Genomic DNA, 19,688 nt, shown 5'->3' with positions numbered 1-19,688 from the left:
TTAATTGCGATTTCTGTCATAATTCCATTTATTTATGGACTTTCGTGTCAGAGTTTGACTCTTCCATTTGACATAGATGGATCGTTTTGAACACGTGTTTTGGCACATGTTCCAGCACCTGTTCCGACACGTGTTCCGACACTCGTTGTTTACATTTTGCATCGCGATGTCTAGATCAAGAGTTTTTTTTCTTTTTCTCTCTCTCTCTTTTCTATATAATCTATTGTTGTAATTTAAATGGAAGAATTTCGTGATTTACGGACCTTGTGTGCAACCTCACAGTTATATGTGCACCAACACAGGAAATATGTAATAAAGGAACTACAACGGTATAGCAATACAAAATGTTTATTTTGCGCAATTTTACAGGTTTTTAGAAAGTGGATTCCAATGTTACAGAAATATACATTAGCATAAGACATATGCCTTGTAACAATAACACAGCAGACACAAATCACGTGTGTCAATCACGACAATTATAGATAAACCGAAAATCTAAAACTAATCTTAATCACTAACTTAAATCTAAAGAGGAGAGATATTAAGAAATGGAAGCTATAATAAGTATACAAAAGTGATGATAAGAAAGGCCCGGGTTATTACTAACTTCACCTTGCTCTTTGTTAGATGGGATGCCATGTTGTACTCTTTTCTTGATGTTTAAAATGCCTGAAGTTGTTGCCTTACTCAACATCTCTAATTCTACTTTGAATTTGATTTCCCAGATGTTTTACCTTCATCAGGATAAAATGTGATTCCTTCACCAAATGTTCATCATGTCTCCAACCATTGCTAACGCAGTCTGGAGCATCAGACCACCACAATTGTCCTCTTCCAAGTCTGCGTCAAGAAAGTCCTTTCCTTTGTCACACTTGCCTCAAGGCACCATTCGTTCCTTTGTTCACTTACAGTTCTGAAAACTAGCAATCCCATCCAAGGGAAAAGGATCATAAAAGAAAGTTCTAGATTGTAGAAGAATAAAGACAGAGGACACTAACCTAAACTTAAATTATTAATTACAAAAATAAAACAATCTGGCATACAACCACAGTATCTATTGTCGAGTTCAATTAAGTAATGGACACGACCTAGTTGTTCAGCAACAATACCATATTTCCAAGGATTGGACATTGTCTAATTTTGGGATTGTACACAATCTCCCACACAATAAAGTTTGTAGAATTTCGGTTGTTTGGTTATTCCTTTTGGAAGCTTGTATCTGGGGTTTGAGCAGATCTAATTTTGTTCTTGTTGTATACCTAATAAGTTTTCTGCTGGACTTTTTCTGTTAGATAAGGAAATAGTAGTTCATGGAGCTTCTAATGTAGAGTACCACTTTCATACTTTATACATTTGAGGTATGTTTTTAAGGTCTGACAGTACCTTCAGCCTGGCCATTTGTGACTGGGTGTCTCGGTGCTATTACACTTTGACAGATTCCGTTTTTCGAACAAAACTCTTGAAATTCTTGTTACTTAAAAATACTTGCATTATCACTTACTAAAATCTCAGGTAGACCAATTGACCAAAGACATCACATAGAAAATGAATTGTGATGGATGTGTCTGGTGCTTTCTTTGTATAGAATATTTCCAGTCACTTTGATTTGGCATCATCCAGTAAAGAAAATAATGATTCATGTATGGTCCTGCATTATCGATGTGTATACATTGCCAGTTTTTTGTAGTCATTTTCCATTTGTGTATTGGGGCTTTTGTATAAGATCCATTCTGTAATTTATTGAAATTATCTTTAATGCGTGGAATTGGGTGGCATGAGTCCTGCAGCTGCTTGTTGACTGTGACCTTAGTTGTATGGCTGAGTTCATTGATATCAATCTTTAAACTTTGAATCCAATCTCTTCCTACTATTGCATTTTTTTTGGAAGGGAATGACATACAAGTCCTCTATACTGTAGTTACCACCATATTTAGTTTTTACTTTTACTACTACTAGGGGTGTGAAAATGTCTCCTGTGTAATTTCAAAAGGTCACTTCCATTTTTGTTATGGGCGAATTCAGTTGTAAATGATTGAATTCATCAATACTGATGATTGTGATGCGACTGCCAGTGTCTCATTCAAAACGGACTTTTGTACTGTTAATGTAAATTTCTGTGAGGAGTCTGTCATTAGTTCCTGTTATATCAACAAATACATCTAGAACACTGTTTATATCACATTCGCAATTAATATTGTGAACGTTATGATTCCTGTTAATTGTTGATGTTTGTTTCCTTAAGGATGATATGCATATTTTTCCCTTATGGCCTTTTTTTATGACATTGTTCACATTTCAGCCGGTGTTTGACTCTACAGTTTACTGATTTATGGTTGTTTTTCCTGCAATTACATTGTCAATTAAATTACATTTAGAATTACATTTACAAGGACTATGTAAGCATAGTCCTTCTAAATGAAGTTCTTTAAGGTTAAGTGAATTTCCGCTGCGACCTTCTATTCTGCTTCTGTTCTGATTTTATGGTTGTATTTGAGGATGTGAGAGTCATTTTATTTGAGTATTTTTGGTAATTTTGTGAACAAGGTGGTTACTTTTATATACTTCGTCATTTTCAATTTTGGAAGCTTCTATGGCTAATGCAATTTCTAGAGTCTGTTCAAAGGTTAGGTCAGTTTGTTGTAGAATTTTCTCACGAAAATCGGAATCTCATAAACTACATATGAATTGTACTCTTAACATTAGATCTATGATGGATTTTATACAGTCTGCATTGTTATAACTAGACCTGAAATTTGCACTTTTTGAGAGTTGTTTTAACAAAGTCATGTAATTTGAAATGGACTCACCATTATGTTGTACTCTGGACAAAAATTTATGCTATTCTGTTAGGATATTTCATTTTCATGTTAGTGATTTTGTAGCAACTTCATTAATTCAGCAAAGGTTTGCCTAGAGGTATTTCTGGTGCTGTTAGGTTAGTCAGTAGCTGATAATGTCTCAGTCCAAGACAATTGATTAATATCATTACCTTAGCTTCTTCAGTAATGGCATCTGTTCTGGTTAGTCATTTGATGTTGAGAAAGTTAGCCAGTCGTTGGGAATAGTTTTCAAAGATCTTGGATGTTTTGTTGTAAGTTTTGAAGGTTAAGGCTTGCTTTTGGAGAACTCGTTGAACTAATAGTTCTGGTTTTGTCTCCACCAACTGACTCTGTAGTTTCTTGATGAACACGTTTAGAGTTGAAATTAATTCCATAAGTTCACTCATTTTTATATCCTTTTTATCCTTGTTGCCAATTTTATGCTTGTCACCAATTTTTGTGTCTGTAAAATAAATTATTACTTGTTAACATATAAAATTAACTTTATTATAAAACAAATGTACCTTTGTGTCTTTAGGTCTAAGTGTCACCACAACTAACACATGACTGCCCAGAGACAAAGGAACACGACAAAAATTAGAGGTGCTGGGTCGCCTAACTGGGTCAAGGGGAAATTCGATGTGGGTTATCCCCTGGATGTTTACATACATAACATAAAAAGATTGATTATTAAAAATAATGAAAATGCTTGAATATGTATTTATAATTTTTTAATTAATTCTTTAATAATTACATGGCTTTTATTGCCTAACTGAAGTGTTGTTTTTTTTTTTTTCTTTTTTATAATTAAATTTGGTATGAAATGTATTATATCAAGAATATTTTTCAAATTTCAGGTTAAGTTATTAGATAATCTAATAATGGTTTTAAAGACATCAACAAGCAATTTAATAAAAGAAAAGACAATAAATTTATTAACTGTGGAAGTATATGCAAGAGACATTATTGAAAAATTATTGAAGACTGGTTGTAAAAGTCCACAGGGATTTGAATGGTTGATTCAGTCACGATTCTATTATGAGAAAGAAAACAATGCTTGCATAGTTAAGCAAGTAAATGCAACATTTGATTATCAGTATGAATATCTTGGCAATTACAATCAGATTGTTATAACACCATTGACAGAAAGGTAAAAATTAGCATTACTTTTATCATCAGAATCAAAATTATAAAAAAGTTTATCAAACAAATGATTGAAACAAATTCAGATGCCAATAAAAAAACTCTATGTTTGCATTTTAACATTTATATTCATTATGGGTATAAAAATACACTTTTTATTAATTGGAAAAATCACAGTTTTGAAAATGAGTAAAAATATACTTTTTCAGATTAATATTTAAAATATGTTTATTATATGGTTAAAACTTTGTTAAAAAAATATGATAAACAAATTGTTTAATAAAGCTAATTTATAATAGTTTATTAGCTTCTTAATTTGCAAAATTGAGAAGATATTAAACTTCAAAGAGGACAACATGCAAAGTTTTTTCTTTGTAAAAGTTGTATTTATATTTTTATTTAAAAAAAAACTAATAAACTTCCTTCTATTATCTTTATTGATTTCATTTAGAGGCTGAAACCTTTGAACTTTACTTGACTTTAATTTACTTTAAATTAAATATAATTTCTGTGTGTAGATTTTTTTTCTTGAAATTGCTTTAAATATATTTTGTAATTATTAAGAAATTTTAAATTTAATTTATAAAAGTAGGCATTAAAATCTAATTGTTTTAGATGAATTTTTTGAATTTTAGATTAATTATACTTTACAGTCTAATTGAATATTAATTGGTGACTTTGTTAAACTTTTTGATTAATTTTAATTTATTTGAAAAAAATAAACTGTCACCAATCTTTCCAAAAACTTTTTCATTTAAATTCTAATTACCATACATTCTTTACTACAATGTGTATTTGAAATATGGCTAGTTATTTTTGAAATGGCATTGCTGGATTTTGGATTTTAAGGAAATGCTTTATTACATATTGTATGTCACACATACAACTGATTTCATATTTTGACACAAATAACATTTGAGGTTTTAGAGGATGTTTGAATTATTTTCTTTTAACTTTTTAATAACTGGAAAAATTTAGTTAATTAATGAAGGTAAATAAAACTAAATTACAATTTATATAAAGGTTACTTCACATATTAAATTATAAAAATTATTTTTTAGGTGTTTTATTACTGTAACAACAGCATTACAAATGTTTCAAGGAACAATTGTCCAAGGTCATAAAGGAACTGGAAAAACAGAAACCATTAAAGCATTGGCAAAACTATTAGGAAACTATGTTTTGATTATTAACTGCTGGGAAGGGTTAGATTATATATCTGTTGGAAGATTTTTATCTGGTGTTGTACAGGTTTGTATTTTAAGTAGAAAATTATCTTTTACTATAGAACTGGAGCACTCTCAGCACAGTTATATTTTGGAGCTGTTCATAAATTACATTTGCATTTTTTTTGAAATTTGTACACCCCTCTCTCTTGTCCCAGTTTGTTCAAGTTTTCATATCCCCGTCCCCTCTTTGGATGTCCAACAAAACTCATCCCTCTTAAAACCTTCATCACTTTATGAATGATAGATATCATAAGTAGAAATGAAACATGCAAAAAATTTTGAAATAAATATAATAAAATGTACAAACTATAAAATTTAATGAAATGAATGAATGTCCATTAAAGCTCAACCCGTCCCCTCTCCCTTGTCTGACTTGTCATAACCCTCTCCCTCCCTTTCACTGTGGACATCATTTATGGACAGTCTGTATAGGAAAAAATTTGTAAGAAATATCGGAGTTTCTTAAGAAATTCTCAAGAATCATATTTTTTGTATTAGTACATCTGAAAATGGTTAATAATTCCCAAATTTCACATTTTTTTTTTTTTTTTTTGCAAAATGTATGCTCACTTAAATAAAAATTATTTTAAAAATTTTTAAAGAAATGCCTTTTATTCATTTAAAAATAAATTTTTTCATCTTTCACAGTATTCGTGGTATTATGCACAGTATTCTTGGTTTGGAAATATTCCTATATATAATAAAATATTTAAATTTATAATTTATATTCTATGGCATTTTAAAAATAAATATTAGTTTTTGACTTTTTATAAACAAATAAATTACTTATGAAAAATATGAAAAATTTTTGAAAAATGTTATCATAACAGATTTATGATTTTAATTTACATATTTTGCATTTTGTTTATCATCAAATTCATGTGAAACATTCTAAAAATCTAATATATTTATTATTTTATGTATAATAAAGAATGGTGCTTGGTGTATATTTGATGGATTCTTTAACATAAGAAAAGAAATTATGTCAGTTGTATCATATCAATTCCATTCTGTTTATGCGGCTCTTTCACAAAATAAAGATATATTTGTATTTGGACAACAAGAGATTAAGTTGAAAAAAAGCTGTGGAATATTTATTACAGTACATCCTTCTTTATATTGTGGTATGTATCAAATTAAGTTATTATTATTATTATTATTATTATTATTATTATTGCTGTGTTGATGGATTATATCTTACATATATAGGGAAATTTAAATTAAAGTTACCCTATTTGGCACCTTCTGCAGAGAGGCAATGAGCAACCTTTGTTAAATTTGATTTTCACATATTTCAGACCATGATGAAGAGCTTTATGGGAAAAAGTTCCAGAAATCACCACTAGGGGTGCTGTGTGGAGTCCATGTCAGTTAGATTTACAAAGACATTTGTAGTCAATCAGTATGAATGTAATATTGCCAGAATGAAATACAATACTGTTAAAGAGGTGTCCTCAGGCTGTTAATGGCAATAAGAGGATGTATTCAATGTGATGGCTGTGATTAAAACCAGTAACTGATACTGCAAGATGTCGTTCTTAACTGCAGCACACAACCGATTTGATGAAACCTATTGTATATGTGGCAGTAGTTAAGAATAACAATTACATTTTTATTAAAATTATCATTAATTAAACAGGCTTATATCTGAATAAGCTAATTACGGTTGACTAAATCTAAATGACATGGACTTTACATAGATCATCACTCCTTGTGATGATTTTTGAAACTATTTTTTTTTTTTTTTTTTTTTAAATTCATAAAACCCTTCCTCATCATCTAAAACATGTGAAAACCAAATTTAATGAATTACTTTTAGCACTACTTTGTATAGATACTAAAAAAATTGTTATTTAAAAAATTTTTGGTTTGTTGAACCATCTTCAGTTTATATGAATCAAAGACTGTTTTTAACCATGTTATATGGAATATAACCTTAGAATATAGAAATTTAAAAATTATTTTAAGAAGAAAGGAACATATAGAACAAAATTGAAATTGTGAAGAATGTAGGTTAGGTCTAAAATAGAGTTTTTGCAAGATAATAGAACTCAACATAAGACTAATAGCTAACTAAGTGGAAAAACGTCTGTAAGCTTTTAATTATTAAAATTTAATTCTTCTCTGCATTATAAAGAGATGTAATATGAAAATGCAACAGAGTTTGAAATGAACCCTTATTAAATAATAATGAAATTATTTTCATTTGAACCTGTTACTTTCCTAAAATTTGTTTTATCAAGAAGATGCTTTCAACAATTTTGTAGCTCTTTCACATTGTTGGTATTTATAACAATTAGGTGTCAAGATAAGCAATAAATATGTGTCCTAGCAGCTCTATTAGGAATCATGGTCTACACCAGGGCTGCAAAGTCGATAAAAAAAAAACACTCAACTCTGACTCCTGATGATTTTAGTAGGCCAACTCCAACTCCCCAACTCTGACAAAATTAAATACCAAGTCATTTTATGGGGGAAGAGGCACTCATAAGGGGGGTACCCTACTTTGAACTCTGAAAGGAGCCTTGGGCATTTACCCAAATACTTTCATAGTTCATGTTTTTAATATTTAATTTACATTAATATTTATTTGTATAAAAAATTGATTTTTAACAAATATTTAATAAGAGGAGAAAGGGGGCAATAAAATTCTACATCTACATAGATTTGACAGCATATGCACTTCAATTTCACCCTTTCAGAAGAGTTAGTCCAACTAAAAATGTGCAATCTAGCTACTTCAGCCCTTTGTTCAGAAAAGAAAAATATGTATTTTGATTTATTAGTCAGGCTCATTCAGAAAAATAGAGTTCTTACTTAGAGCAGAGATGATAAAGGAACGATTCAAAAATATTTAAATTCAATTGGGTCAAAATAATTTAACTACTAAACACAAATTCTTCAAAGAACACTACATATTTAATAAATTAAATTGATGCATTTTGTATTTAAAATAAATGAATTATAACAAAATACAAAAACATTTTTAAAAATTAATAAATAAATAATAAATTTTCTTTCATTTAAATTAAAAATCTAAAGTAAATTTAAAATGCAGGAGTCGGAGTCGACACTTTTTTCAACTCCAACTCCTCTGGCCAGAAATTCCTCCTGAATCTGACTCTAACTCCACAGCCTTGGTTTACACAATGATTAGTACTAGTGTGTACAGGTTACTAACCTGTAGTGCTCTTTGACTTTTGTTTAAATTGACCTGGATGTTGATACTATGTAAAAAATATTTAATCTAAAAAAGCCTTGTTGCATGTACCTGATTTAGATAGCACACTTAATTTGTTCTAATCTATTTTTAGGAGATTACAACTGAAGGGGTTTTTTGAACTGCTAAATGATATACTGCTTTTTTGGCATAAGGGTAAAGAAGTAATCCCCTTTTTGGCGATCACTTCTTTACCTTTTACTACTATTGCTTGTTTTGCTTTGCAAAGAAAATACAAAGCAAAGATTCAGTCTATTTCTTAAAAGATGCTAAAAAGGCCATTTATGATGTTAAAGGAACTTGTTTGTAAGCTATTTTTTTAATTAGCTTAATTTCCAAATCTCTGTTTTCTCTTTCTGATGAGTGCATTATGACTATTGATCAATGCCCCATATGCTGCTTGCTTATGTTTACATATATCCCCTGTACCAGTGTACAAATGAATTGTTCAATATGGGCTTATAGTAAATCTTGGTACTCCAGCTAATTCTTTTCTTGTAAATTGTTATGTTCAGAAAATTAACCTCCTTTAAATTTTTATTCGTTTGCTTAATAGATATTCCAACTAAATTTTTATTTATGGAATTTATGAATTCTTTGATTATACATTTGCCCTTAAATATAACTAACATATCATTCCAACATCTTAGGATTACAGTAGAGCGTCGAAAATTGGAATCAATTGGGGACTGGGGTTGTTCCAATTAGTCATTTGTTTCGATTTCTGATTTTGTACGAAAAAATATATTAACCTGTCCGATGTTCAAATTTTTCTCCATTGCGTGTCGCTTTGTGTTGAATTTTTCTCCGTTGCGTGTCGCTTAGTGTTGAATTTTCGTCGATTTTAAGCCTAATGAAAATTTTTATAATAATAATCGAGGCTATCATATCGTTAAAAATTATTTCTGCATTTTGTACAAACAAAATAAATATATCGAAGAATATAAAAAACATGAAAATTATACTTTAGAAGTAAATCTAGTATCAAAAACGTTCGATTCAGCATGACACAGTCCGACTGAAAATCGTTCCGATTTCCGGCCATTTTGATTACCGACGTTCCGATTAACGACGCTCTACTGTAATTTGATATTTATTATTAAAGTTCTTAATACATTGATTTTCCACCCATTTAATTATTATTTTGACAATGTCTCTGAAAACTAGAGAGCACATTGATATAGTTCTTTTCTGTCTACATAAGTTTTTATTCCAAACAAGTTAGGAAGAATTTAATATTAAGTCAGTGTAATCTGTTGTGGCCGTCAGCCATATTGTTTTCTTGTTTGTTTTTTTTTTTAGTTTATAAGTTACAAAACATATGCATATATATATATTCTTTCTTTCTTTCTTCTTCCTTCTTTTCTACTTTATTTCTGTTCCTTTATCTCAACCGTTATTGCTGGAGGGGAAGGATTACCCCTTCTAAGAATCGAGGGTATTAGGACTTCCCCGAATTTGGGGAGGGCGAACAAAAGAAGAGAAGGAGCCCTGAGGGCTCAGCAGTAAAACAGGCGATACTTTTTTGGGTTGGACCTCGAGGAAGACAGACGCCGGATGCAGCGCTCCAGACTCAAAAGAGGGTGAAAGAGAAGTTCTCTGACTCGTTTGACTGCAGTCAACGAGACAGAGAACCTGAGAAGACCAGGGAGAGAAATAGATACAAGGGTCCAAACATAGAACCACTTGTTTATTAAAGAAAGAGAAGAATAACGATTGTGAGGACAAGAATCATTAAGGACATCGATCAGACAACTTGGACCCGGGTACTTACTACTTTCTTTCCTATCGTTCTCTTGCTTTCCTAAGTCTATCTTTTTCTTTTCCTTATTATTTTAAGTTAGATGTAAGTTTAGTTTCAAATTAGTCATTAAGGTTATTCGTTTGTTCTTTGTTACGCGTGCGTGTGGAATCCATCTGTAAAAATAATAGGAGGGACTCACTCCCCTGTAAAGATATAGAAGTGAAATTCTGTCGGGTTGGGATTCATGTATTAAAAGTACCGCATTCAGAGGAAATAAAAAGGAAAATTCATTGTGTGAATTTTTATCTCTGCATTGTTATTTGTAACCGTGACTCGCGGACCCATAAATATCTCCTTCCGAACAACCACACTGTAATGGCTCTAAATTTTGATAACTACACTTCTCTGTTATAACATATACAGTCTCTGGTTAAAGATATTATTGGTTTAATTTAAGTTTATTTCATATTGAGATGTCTCAATATGAAATAAAAGTGCTATTAACAGCATTAGCTGCATATGTCTTGATGAGGATGTGCAGTTTACCTGCACATATCAACAATGAAATAAAGTTTATCTGTAAACATCAACAATGCACAACTTATTTACCATAAATGGGAGCCTCCACAACTTAAGTACCTTAAAATGTTAGAAATTTACAAGGCCATCAGAAACAATGTAATAATTAACTACAAGGACAATAATATGTTATCACCAGCTTGGAGGCATTATTTGAAATTTAATGTATCAATATTTTTCACTTTAGTGAAACCATGTGACTTCTGACTTCCAATCAGACATTGATCTTTTCATATTCTAAATTATAACATTCCATTTGTCATTCTGTTTCCAAATCAGTTCTTTTAACCTGAAGATGGTTGCTCAAGGCAATTAAAAATGTTTATTTTTCTTTCACATTTTTGACCTACAAGCTATCAGAATGAAAATTTTATGAGTGATATTTGATTTACATGTTTTTCTGCATAACTTGTCCAAGTTTGTTTGCATCCAATTAATAATACTAGCTGTATATTGTCATGTGTCAGTTAGATAGTTTGCCTAACTGCTGATAAATGGTGCTTAGTTTTGTCTACTGTACATTGTATGATATCCTTTGTCTACTTCCTGTGATAACCAGTTTTGTGTTGGACGTCATACTAGTGACTGGTGTCTGTACATTATTCTTTGTTACGAGCAATAAAGCTTTGTTAGTTATTGTAGTTGTAATTGACTTTCTCTTAAATGTGTATGCATAACACAACATTATATATATCTTATCACAGGAACAGCTTAAATATATATGGCTTTGATATTGTTTTGACGATAAATAAATTTCTTTTGCATTCTTTTGTCTTGCAAGTTTATTGTATCTGTCATTTTGAGAACACACAACATATCATCTCTGTTATAAAAATAATAATTTCTTCTAAGTTTTTGAGTTTATTAAGATTACAAGAGATTTTCTTTAATATTTTTTATGGACATCAAAAGACTATTATCATTGACAATAATTATCTATCAGAATTCTAGATAACTTAATTTCTCAATTTCAGAAGCTCAATCTCTAGAAATTGAACTAATTTCCAAAAACATTTAATTCATATACTTATATGTTATTCAGTAATATTGTTTAAGTAATTTGAATGAAAAATTTTATTCTATTAAAACCATTATTATTATTAATTTTTTAATTTTGCATATAATATATATGTAAGTTGATATTTATTGAATTATTTATTAAATTTTATTTAAAATTATTCCTGAAAGTAATTTAAATTTTGTTTTCTTTTAGAGAGCATAAAATATGAAACTGTTCCTGACAATGTAAAGAAAATGTTTAGGCCAGTTGCAATGATTTCCCCTGATACATTATTCATAGCTCAAATAATATTATATGTTAATGGATATAGTAATTCTAAGGTAACTTTTTATAAATTCTATCTAATTCTTTTATGAGGACAATTATATAATATATGGGAAGTAATATTTCAGGAATGTATCTGTTTCCTACATTCCACCAATCAGTTGAATATCAGTTTATTGATATTCACTGATTGGTTTGTGGTTCATCTTAAAAACATCCATTTTTAAAAAATTCATGAAATTTTAATTTATTTAAATGATCATTTATAACTATTTAATGAATTAATTTTTAACAAATTGACCATTTATTGTTCTACTTAATGATTAGTCTATAAATTAACTTTCAATCTATTGATTTTTTATTAACTAATTTTCACAGAATCAATCTACATTTTTGAACATATGATTTATTTTAAGCTCATATTGTAAATTCTATCATCAAGATATTATAAAATCAAAGTATAATTCAATTTTGTATAAATCAGGTTACAAATAATAAGAAAAATATATAATGTTGTTAAATATATAGATTTATCTGTAATATTGTTTTGTGATGTTCGATGCGATGAGTATGTGATTCCATGAACGGAATAATACAGAAAATAGATGTTAAGAATATTAACACAAAGTAATTTATTTTTGCTTTGAACAGGTTCTTAATATGTAATCCTAATGTACAAAACAATGATTTAAATACACACAGGTGTTGGAGTTTATATCCCAGACAACAGATCTAACGAAACCGGAAAATATACACGGGGTGAATTATAACTAGTACTTATTTTACTTATAACTAAAGAAGGAAAGGAAAAATAGATAATTAAAGATAGTAATAGGGGAAGATAGAAATACCCAGGATTCCTCGGCTTCATGATCTTGGGTGGGTTACCGTCCTGGAGTCTTTCTTGGATCATTGTCTTATTGTTGCTCCTGTACACCTTTTTGTATGGTATTCTCATAATCTTTCTCAAAATTCTTTTGTGGGAAGTATTCATTTTCGATTCCAATGGCTCCACATAGCATCCAATCTTCCTGTATCCAGTCTGGAGCACTACCCTTTTATATCCTCACTCTGGAATCTGAACCCAAGCTTCACTCTTCCTGGTTCTCTTGGCCCCTCGGGTCTTATTTGCCATTTCTTAGAATCAATAATCCCACCCAAGGAAAAAAAGATTACAGAGGAAAATTCTAGAAAAGTTAGAACAATAGAACAAAGAAAATACTAAGCCTAACTTAAAATAATAAGTATACAAATATAATATTATGGCTGACGACCACAGTTTCATAAGGAATAGTATTTTCTATAAAAATTATGAAAAAAATTTTCAGTACATAATAATGATATTTTGTGCTAAATTTCAAAAAACTACTTCTAAAGTTTTTCACATCTATTTTTGGAATGTGTGATTAACAATTGTTATGTAAAAAATTTGGTGAGTGAAAGAAAGTTTGTTAGGAAATATTAATGGTTTATAAAATGAATAAAAAGTTAATCATATTTTAAATTAATGGCATTTGTAATAAATGGGAGCAAGGTAAAAAATGAACAATGATAAAGTTTGATTGGGATGTGATTATAACAGATATTCAATCAAATATTACAATGAAAAATCTGTATTATATCATATATCTTGATAATTTGTTGATACACTGTGACTGTGTCACCAAGACTAATGTGTTCAGTAAGACTTGTTCACTCATCAAGTTTGTATTAATTATGCAAATAACGTTATATGAACTTATGCATACCAAGTTATATGAATAACAATGTGAATGAGTTTAGAGTTTTACTTTTGACATGCTTATGTTGTTACTCATATAAGTCGAGACTAGTTGATTGATGTAAAATCATAGAATAAATCTTGTAAGCCTATCCACCGAATTCTATACCTATAATTCAAGAAGGTACGATCCAACTTACAACAAATAAATTACTTTTAAATAATTTACTAACTACATCTTTATCATGGTAAATTACATGTCATAATTTATGTATTACATTTGGTATACTGTTATGAAAAGAACAGAATGCCTAGGTTTCCACAGCTCCATTGATGGCATGTTTAGAATTATTATTTACTATGCTAATCTTAGAAATCTATTAAAATAAAACATTATCAATTATCTATTCTCAAAAAATTGAAAATAATTAAATTTTACATATTTAGTTAATCATAAATTAAATTTTTAGAGGGGCACCTTAATAACTAAAGTTATGAATATATAATAATTTAAAATTATGTAAAAGTTTAAAAAAAAATAAAATAATATAACTTTTAAAGAATTAAAAGTTTTTGGCATTTTTTCAGTAACATATCATACAAAGACCAGTTGTTGACATAAGCTTTATTGATGGAGGAAATGCATTTTAAGTCTTAATGACCCCTCTTCAGTCCTTATAATAGTTGATTATTGGTTACAAATTGACATTAAAGAAAATATTGGGTAATTGACTGGGTAGAATCTGTTCATAAGGATTGCTGTAGATGGGGAGAAAATATGAGGTGGATGGTTGTTATGTATGTAAATTTCCAGGGGATAACCCACACCAAATTGCCCCTTGACCTAGTTAGGCAACCCTGCACCTCTGACCTTTGTCATTTTCCTTTGTCTTTGGTCAGTCGTGCGTTAGCTGTAGTAGCACTTAGACCTGGAGGCACAACATTACATTGTATTATCACACAGTTATGTTTCTATTATAATAAAGTTAATTATATATGTTAACAAGTAATCATTTATTTTATGGACGCAACAATGATGTTTAAAATACCAAAAGAGTAAACACAGTATTTAAGGTTACATAAGGTAGAGGCAGGCAGAGTTCACATTCTCCTTAAGTCCATAGTTGCATCTGACCCAAAATGCATTTCTTCCATCAATAAAGCCTATATCAACAACTGCTCCTTGTATGATATGTTACTGAAAAAAACCAATAGCTTTTAATTTTTTAAAATCAACAACAAAACCAGTAACAAAATGTTTAATTAAATATTATAACTTAATTTTTTTTTCTAGGCATTGGCCAAAAAAGTATTTGCATTATATAATTTGTCTGCACATTACTTATCCAAACAGAATCATTATAATTTCAATTTGGAAAGTTTAGTGGCATTATTGAAGTATGCCATAATGAAAAAAAGAGAATTTCCATCAAAAACGGATGAAGAGGTAATATTTCTATTAAAAATCTTTCAAACTATCAATTATAAATCAATATTTTAGAATTTAATGTAGAATCAATATCATAAGCATGAGATACAGGTAGCCTAGTTCCACTTAACCCATAAAGACCATTTACAGGGTTAAATTTACAAATGCAAATTGCATTTAAGAATTACTGATGTAATACTTAAATGCAACTTGCACAAATATCAGCAGGGACGAGCCTATAAAGAAAAGTCAATTCTGCTAGTATTAATTTTGTTCTGGTGATTAAGAATGAATGTTCAGAAGACTGAAAATTTTTTTGTATTTAGTCTTTAATATTATATTTTTTAAAATATTACGTAAGTAGTTAGGGAGTGGGGATTTGTTTGTATCTCATGTTTTCTAACAATGGGGGAGAAAGATTGCACCATTGATTGTTTTTCTCCTGTCATCACAAAACTGTCTGAAAATAATTCTTGTATATAAATAAACAAACATCACTAAACCCAATATACTTTAAAGCTATACACCAACCAAAGTTGAATATTATTGGGCTAGAAACGGCTATAATATTAATAATTTATAAGACAATTGGGCACTTGAGTTAGGCATTAGGCACCATCTCTTGATAAATTTAATAATTATAATTTTAAATAAATAATTTAGCACCACTAGAAGAAAAGAATCGGCCCAGAGTGGGACTCAAACCCACAATTTCTGCTTACCGTGCAGATGCATTGCCAATTACACTACCTGGACCTTGTTCAAATTTTTAATGTTTTAGGGACAAAGAACTAGATTTTATCACTTTAGTATAACACTTTTATTTAGCACATGTCTTCTTTTACACACAAAGGAAAAAGGGGTCGGCTACAACAAAGGGTTCTGTTTTTATACATAGAGCCAGAGCGCCATCTGTGGGGAAATACCCACAACACAAATAGCAGAATTAAAGAACATTAAAATTACCTAGATCACAACAGTAACAATGATAATAATAACAGTAGCAACAACAACAACAATAATAATTATTATCCCCCCCTTTTTTACTATCTTTACAGACCTTTGGTCTGATCTCCCTTTCCAGCATATATGAGCTTATGTTATGACCATTGACAGTCATTACAATGCCAGTTGAGTACCTTCTTGTATATTGTAAATAGTTTCAACTTCTGGTCTGATGATAGCATAATTGGCAATGCATCCGCATGGCAAGTGGGAGTTGCAGGTTTGAGTCCTGCTCCAGCCGATTCTTTTCTTACATTAGGTCAAATTTATCAGTAATTCATAATTATTATAGTCATTATTTAGCCCAATGTCATATGGCAGTTGTTGTTGCTTTATATGATTACTTGTTTTACATTTCACTAATGTAAAACAAGTAATCATATAAAGCAACAACAACTATTATAAATTATAATTTTTGAAGAACTCAATTTTTTGTTAAGTATTTATTTCACTCATTATTTGTTTGACTGCTTGCTAACTTTTACTTAAGCTAGAAGAATACATGTATATAATTTTTTTTAAATGATCAAGCACTCAATTTTCAACTTGAACACTTAAACAGTAGACAATTAGCATTTAATTTTCAATTTAGTTTCAATTCATTTTGTTAACTTTTCTCTGCCAGCTAAAAAGAGGTCAAAAAGTAAAAATCTGAAAGTGCTAAGTCAGCATTGTACAATGGATATGACAATTCTGTGAAACTGATTTTATGATCACCTCATGAATCTGCAAACTTGTGTGTGGCCTTGCATTGTCATGCTGAAGGAGCAGGTTGCATGGGTATTTCTCACATCTGACTTATTGATAATGCTTCTTCAGCTTTTTCAGTATGGTGATATAAACTTCTGAGTTAATGGTAGATCTTTTGGGCATGACATCCATCAAAATGACATTGTGAATGTCCCAAAACATACTGATCTTAACCTTTCCTACTGATGAAATGACTGTTATTATTTTTTTTTTTTTGTTTTGTTGACTTTGTAAGCTGGAACTAATATGTAACAAAAAAAAAAAATACCATTTTCCACTAATAACAGTTTAATAAACAAATGTTTTTAGCCACATTCAATGGCCTGCATCAGGTTAAGTGTATACAAAGTTGAATGACTAAACTTTGAATTTGCTATAGACATTTGATTTTGTATACGCTTAATCTGATGCAGACTCCTGAATGTGTCTGAAAATGTTTTTTTAAACAGTAATTGCTGGAAAGTATGGGTTTTCTGTGTTGTTTTTTTTTCTTCTGTGAGTGGAGATGGTGCCATTCTAGCAATTATTGCTTTGTTTCTGGTTTAAAGTGGTGTATTTGTGTTTCATCTGTGATAATGATGCAAGCCACACTCATTACTTTCAAACTTGTAGTGCTGATGCAGTGGTTTTCCTTGCTACTTTTTAGTTAATCGTGAGCCACCTGGGACCCATCAGGAACACACTTTGGCATACCAAAGTTCATTTGTGCATTAGTACAGGGAATGTTCATGTAAACATTTCCTGTACTAATGCACAAATATTCTTATAACTGTGTAACTGTAATGCACTGTTTCTCTTGAGTCATTTCATCAACATCTTGCATCCTGACTGCCATGATAGCTATGATGGAAAAACGATTCCATGCCAAGTCAAGAGATCTTCCATTCCTGTTGTTGACCTCACTCTTTTCTCTGTGCTTTGTTTGACAACTACAGTATCATAGACACCACACAATTGCTTGTGAATATTTCTAATAGTTTATCTCTTGGCAATGAGGAATTCTCTCACTGCACACTGCTTGGAATGTATGTTGCTGACAATTGCCACTTTTTAACAAAGCTGCAGTGGCCCCACCTGATAGCAGGACTTGAAATTTTGCACAACAGGAGCAGGAGGGGATTATTTATTAGGAGGGGATTTCTTTTCTTTGTTTGGCGAGTTGGGCAATTTGCAAAGTCTATCACAATTAATTGAGGATACAACCTGACCATGTGGACACCTTTCGGCAGGATGAAATATCCAATTACAAAACTTTCTCTATATCTTGATGGTTCCAGTCCTTTCACACAATCCCTCTGAATCTCTGTTGACTGAGCCTCTCTCTCTTGTTCCTTTCTCGTCAACACTCATCTCACTCATATCTTTCTCCTTTCTCACCATGTGCTTCTCCTCTCACAGTCTTGACTCAGAATGGCAAAAATCGTCCTTACGCCCCCTTACACAGTATGGGCACCCCACTAGTCCAAAACACGCCATAAAGTAATTATTTTTCCGTTTAGCAGGTTTAACAGTGGGATACGAAAAGGTTAGTTGGAAAGATATATTAAACATTAACATAGCAAAAAATTAATAATAATACATAAAATACATGGGGGTTTACCCACCACATTATTCCCCATCAACAGGTATTTTGGTGACAATTACATAACAATTACAAAGCACTAGTGCCCATGATGTAACAGGTGATAATTGATGCGCTGACCTCTCAATGGCCTGGGGACCACCCCCAGCTGATCCTCTTCCAATTGTCTTCTGACTACATTGTGTTGTAGCTTGGTTGGTCTCTGGTACCCTTTCTGATTGTCTCTGGTAATTGGGATAGTGCGAGGATCAAAATCACAGTTCTCTTCCCCTTCATCAGTTATGATTAATCTGTAGTCCATTTGCATTAGGAATGTTTTTTCCTTGCTTCTACAGTTTTTATTCCTTTCAGGCTGAGGTCTGAAGTATGGTTTAATTCTATTTATGTGAACAGTCTTCTTGTCGTCATTATTCCTTGATCCTAATTTCACATTAACATCATTGATCACCTTAGTTATGCAATAAGGACCCATGTATTTAGGAAAAAACTTTTTTTTATTTGGGTCGCGATGGGATCTTAACAACCAAACCCTTTGATCTACTATGAACTTCCTTAAGTTCCTCTTTTTATTCCAATATTCGTGCAATTTCTGTTTTCTTTCCTTGCTGATTCTCCTAGTGGATTCATACACTACACGCATCTTTTCCACAAGTTGTTCATGATATGACTTGATACTTTCGCTTTCCCTGGATGATGTTTCAATGTTAACTTCAGTGGGAAGGTAGGGTCGAACCCATACATGATGAAGTTTGGCGTGTCATGTGTCATGGAGTTTACACTATTTTTGTAGGCGAACATTGCGGTGGGTATGTATTTATCCCAATTTTGATTGTCACCATCTAAGATCTTTGATATTATATTTATAATAGTTTTGTTGGCCCTCTTCACAGTATCGTTTGATGTGGGTCTGTATGATGTTGTTATTTTCTTCTTTATTTTCAAGTTGGCTCATAGTCCTTCTATAATTTGACTGGTTAGATTCGCTCCTCTGTCTGATATTAATGTCTGTGGGCAACCAAATCAGCAGCTGACATGATCGAATAGTGTTTCAGCAATTATTTCGGAAGTTTGTTGTGGGATGGGGATGGCCTCGGCATATCTTGAGAAGAGGTCAATTTCAACAAGGATGTATCTGTTTCCAAGGTCTGACCTAGGTAGGGGTCCAATCAGATCCATCCCTAGT

At 30.9% G+C, this 19,688-nt stretch overlaps 1 protein-coding gene across 1 annotated transcript in view; it reads left to right on the top strand.

The window, feature by feature from the left end:
• The window catches only part of LOC136980687 (dynein axonemal heavy chain 2-like), a 647,596-nt gene that overhangs the window by 399,940 nt on the left and 227,968 nt on the right, over positions 1 to 19,688 (top strand). Inside the window, exons 27-31 of the mRNA XM_067276853.1 lie at positions 3,677 to 3,969; positions 5,024 to 5,213; positions 6,123 to 6,315; positions 11,948 to 12,075; positions 15,034 to 15,186. Coding sequence (XP_067132954.1) covers positions 3,677 to 3,969; positions 5,024 to 5,213; positions 6,123 to 6,315; positions 11,948 to 12,075; positions 15,034 to 15,186 — 957 coding nt within the window. The remainder of the gene's footprint in view (positions 1 to 3,676; positions 3,970 to 5,023; positions 5,214 to 6,122; positions 6,316 to 11,947; positions 12,076 to 15,033; positions 15,187 to 19,688) is intronic.

The sequence above is a fragment of the Centruroides vittatus genome, unplaced genomic scaffold, assembly GCF_030686945.1.
Source record: "Centruroides vittatus isolate TY-2023 unplaced genomic scaffold, ASM3068694v2 contig_717, whole genome shotgun sequence".
In the NCBI taxonomy this organism is placed as follows: Eukaryota; Metazoa; Arthropoda; class Arachnida; order Scorpiones; family Buthidae; genus Centruroides; species Centruroides vittatus.
This window is presented reverse-complemented; position numbering and strand designations above follow the sequence as displayed.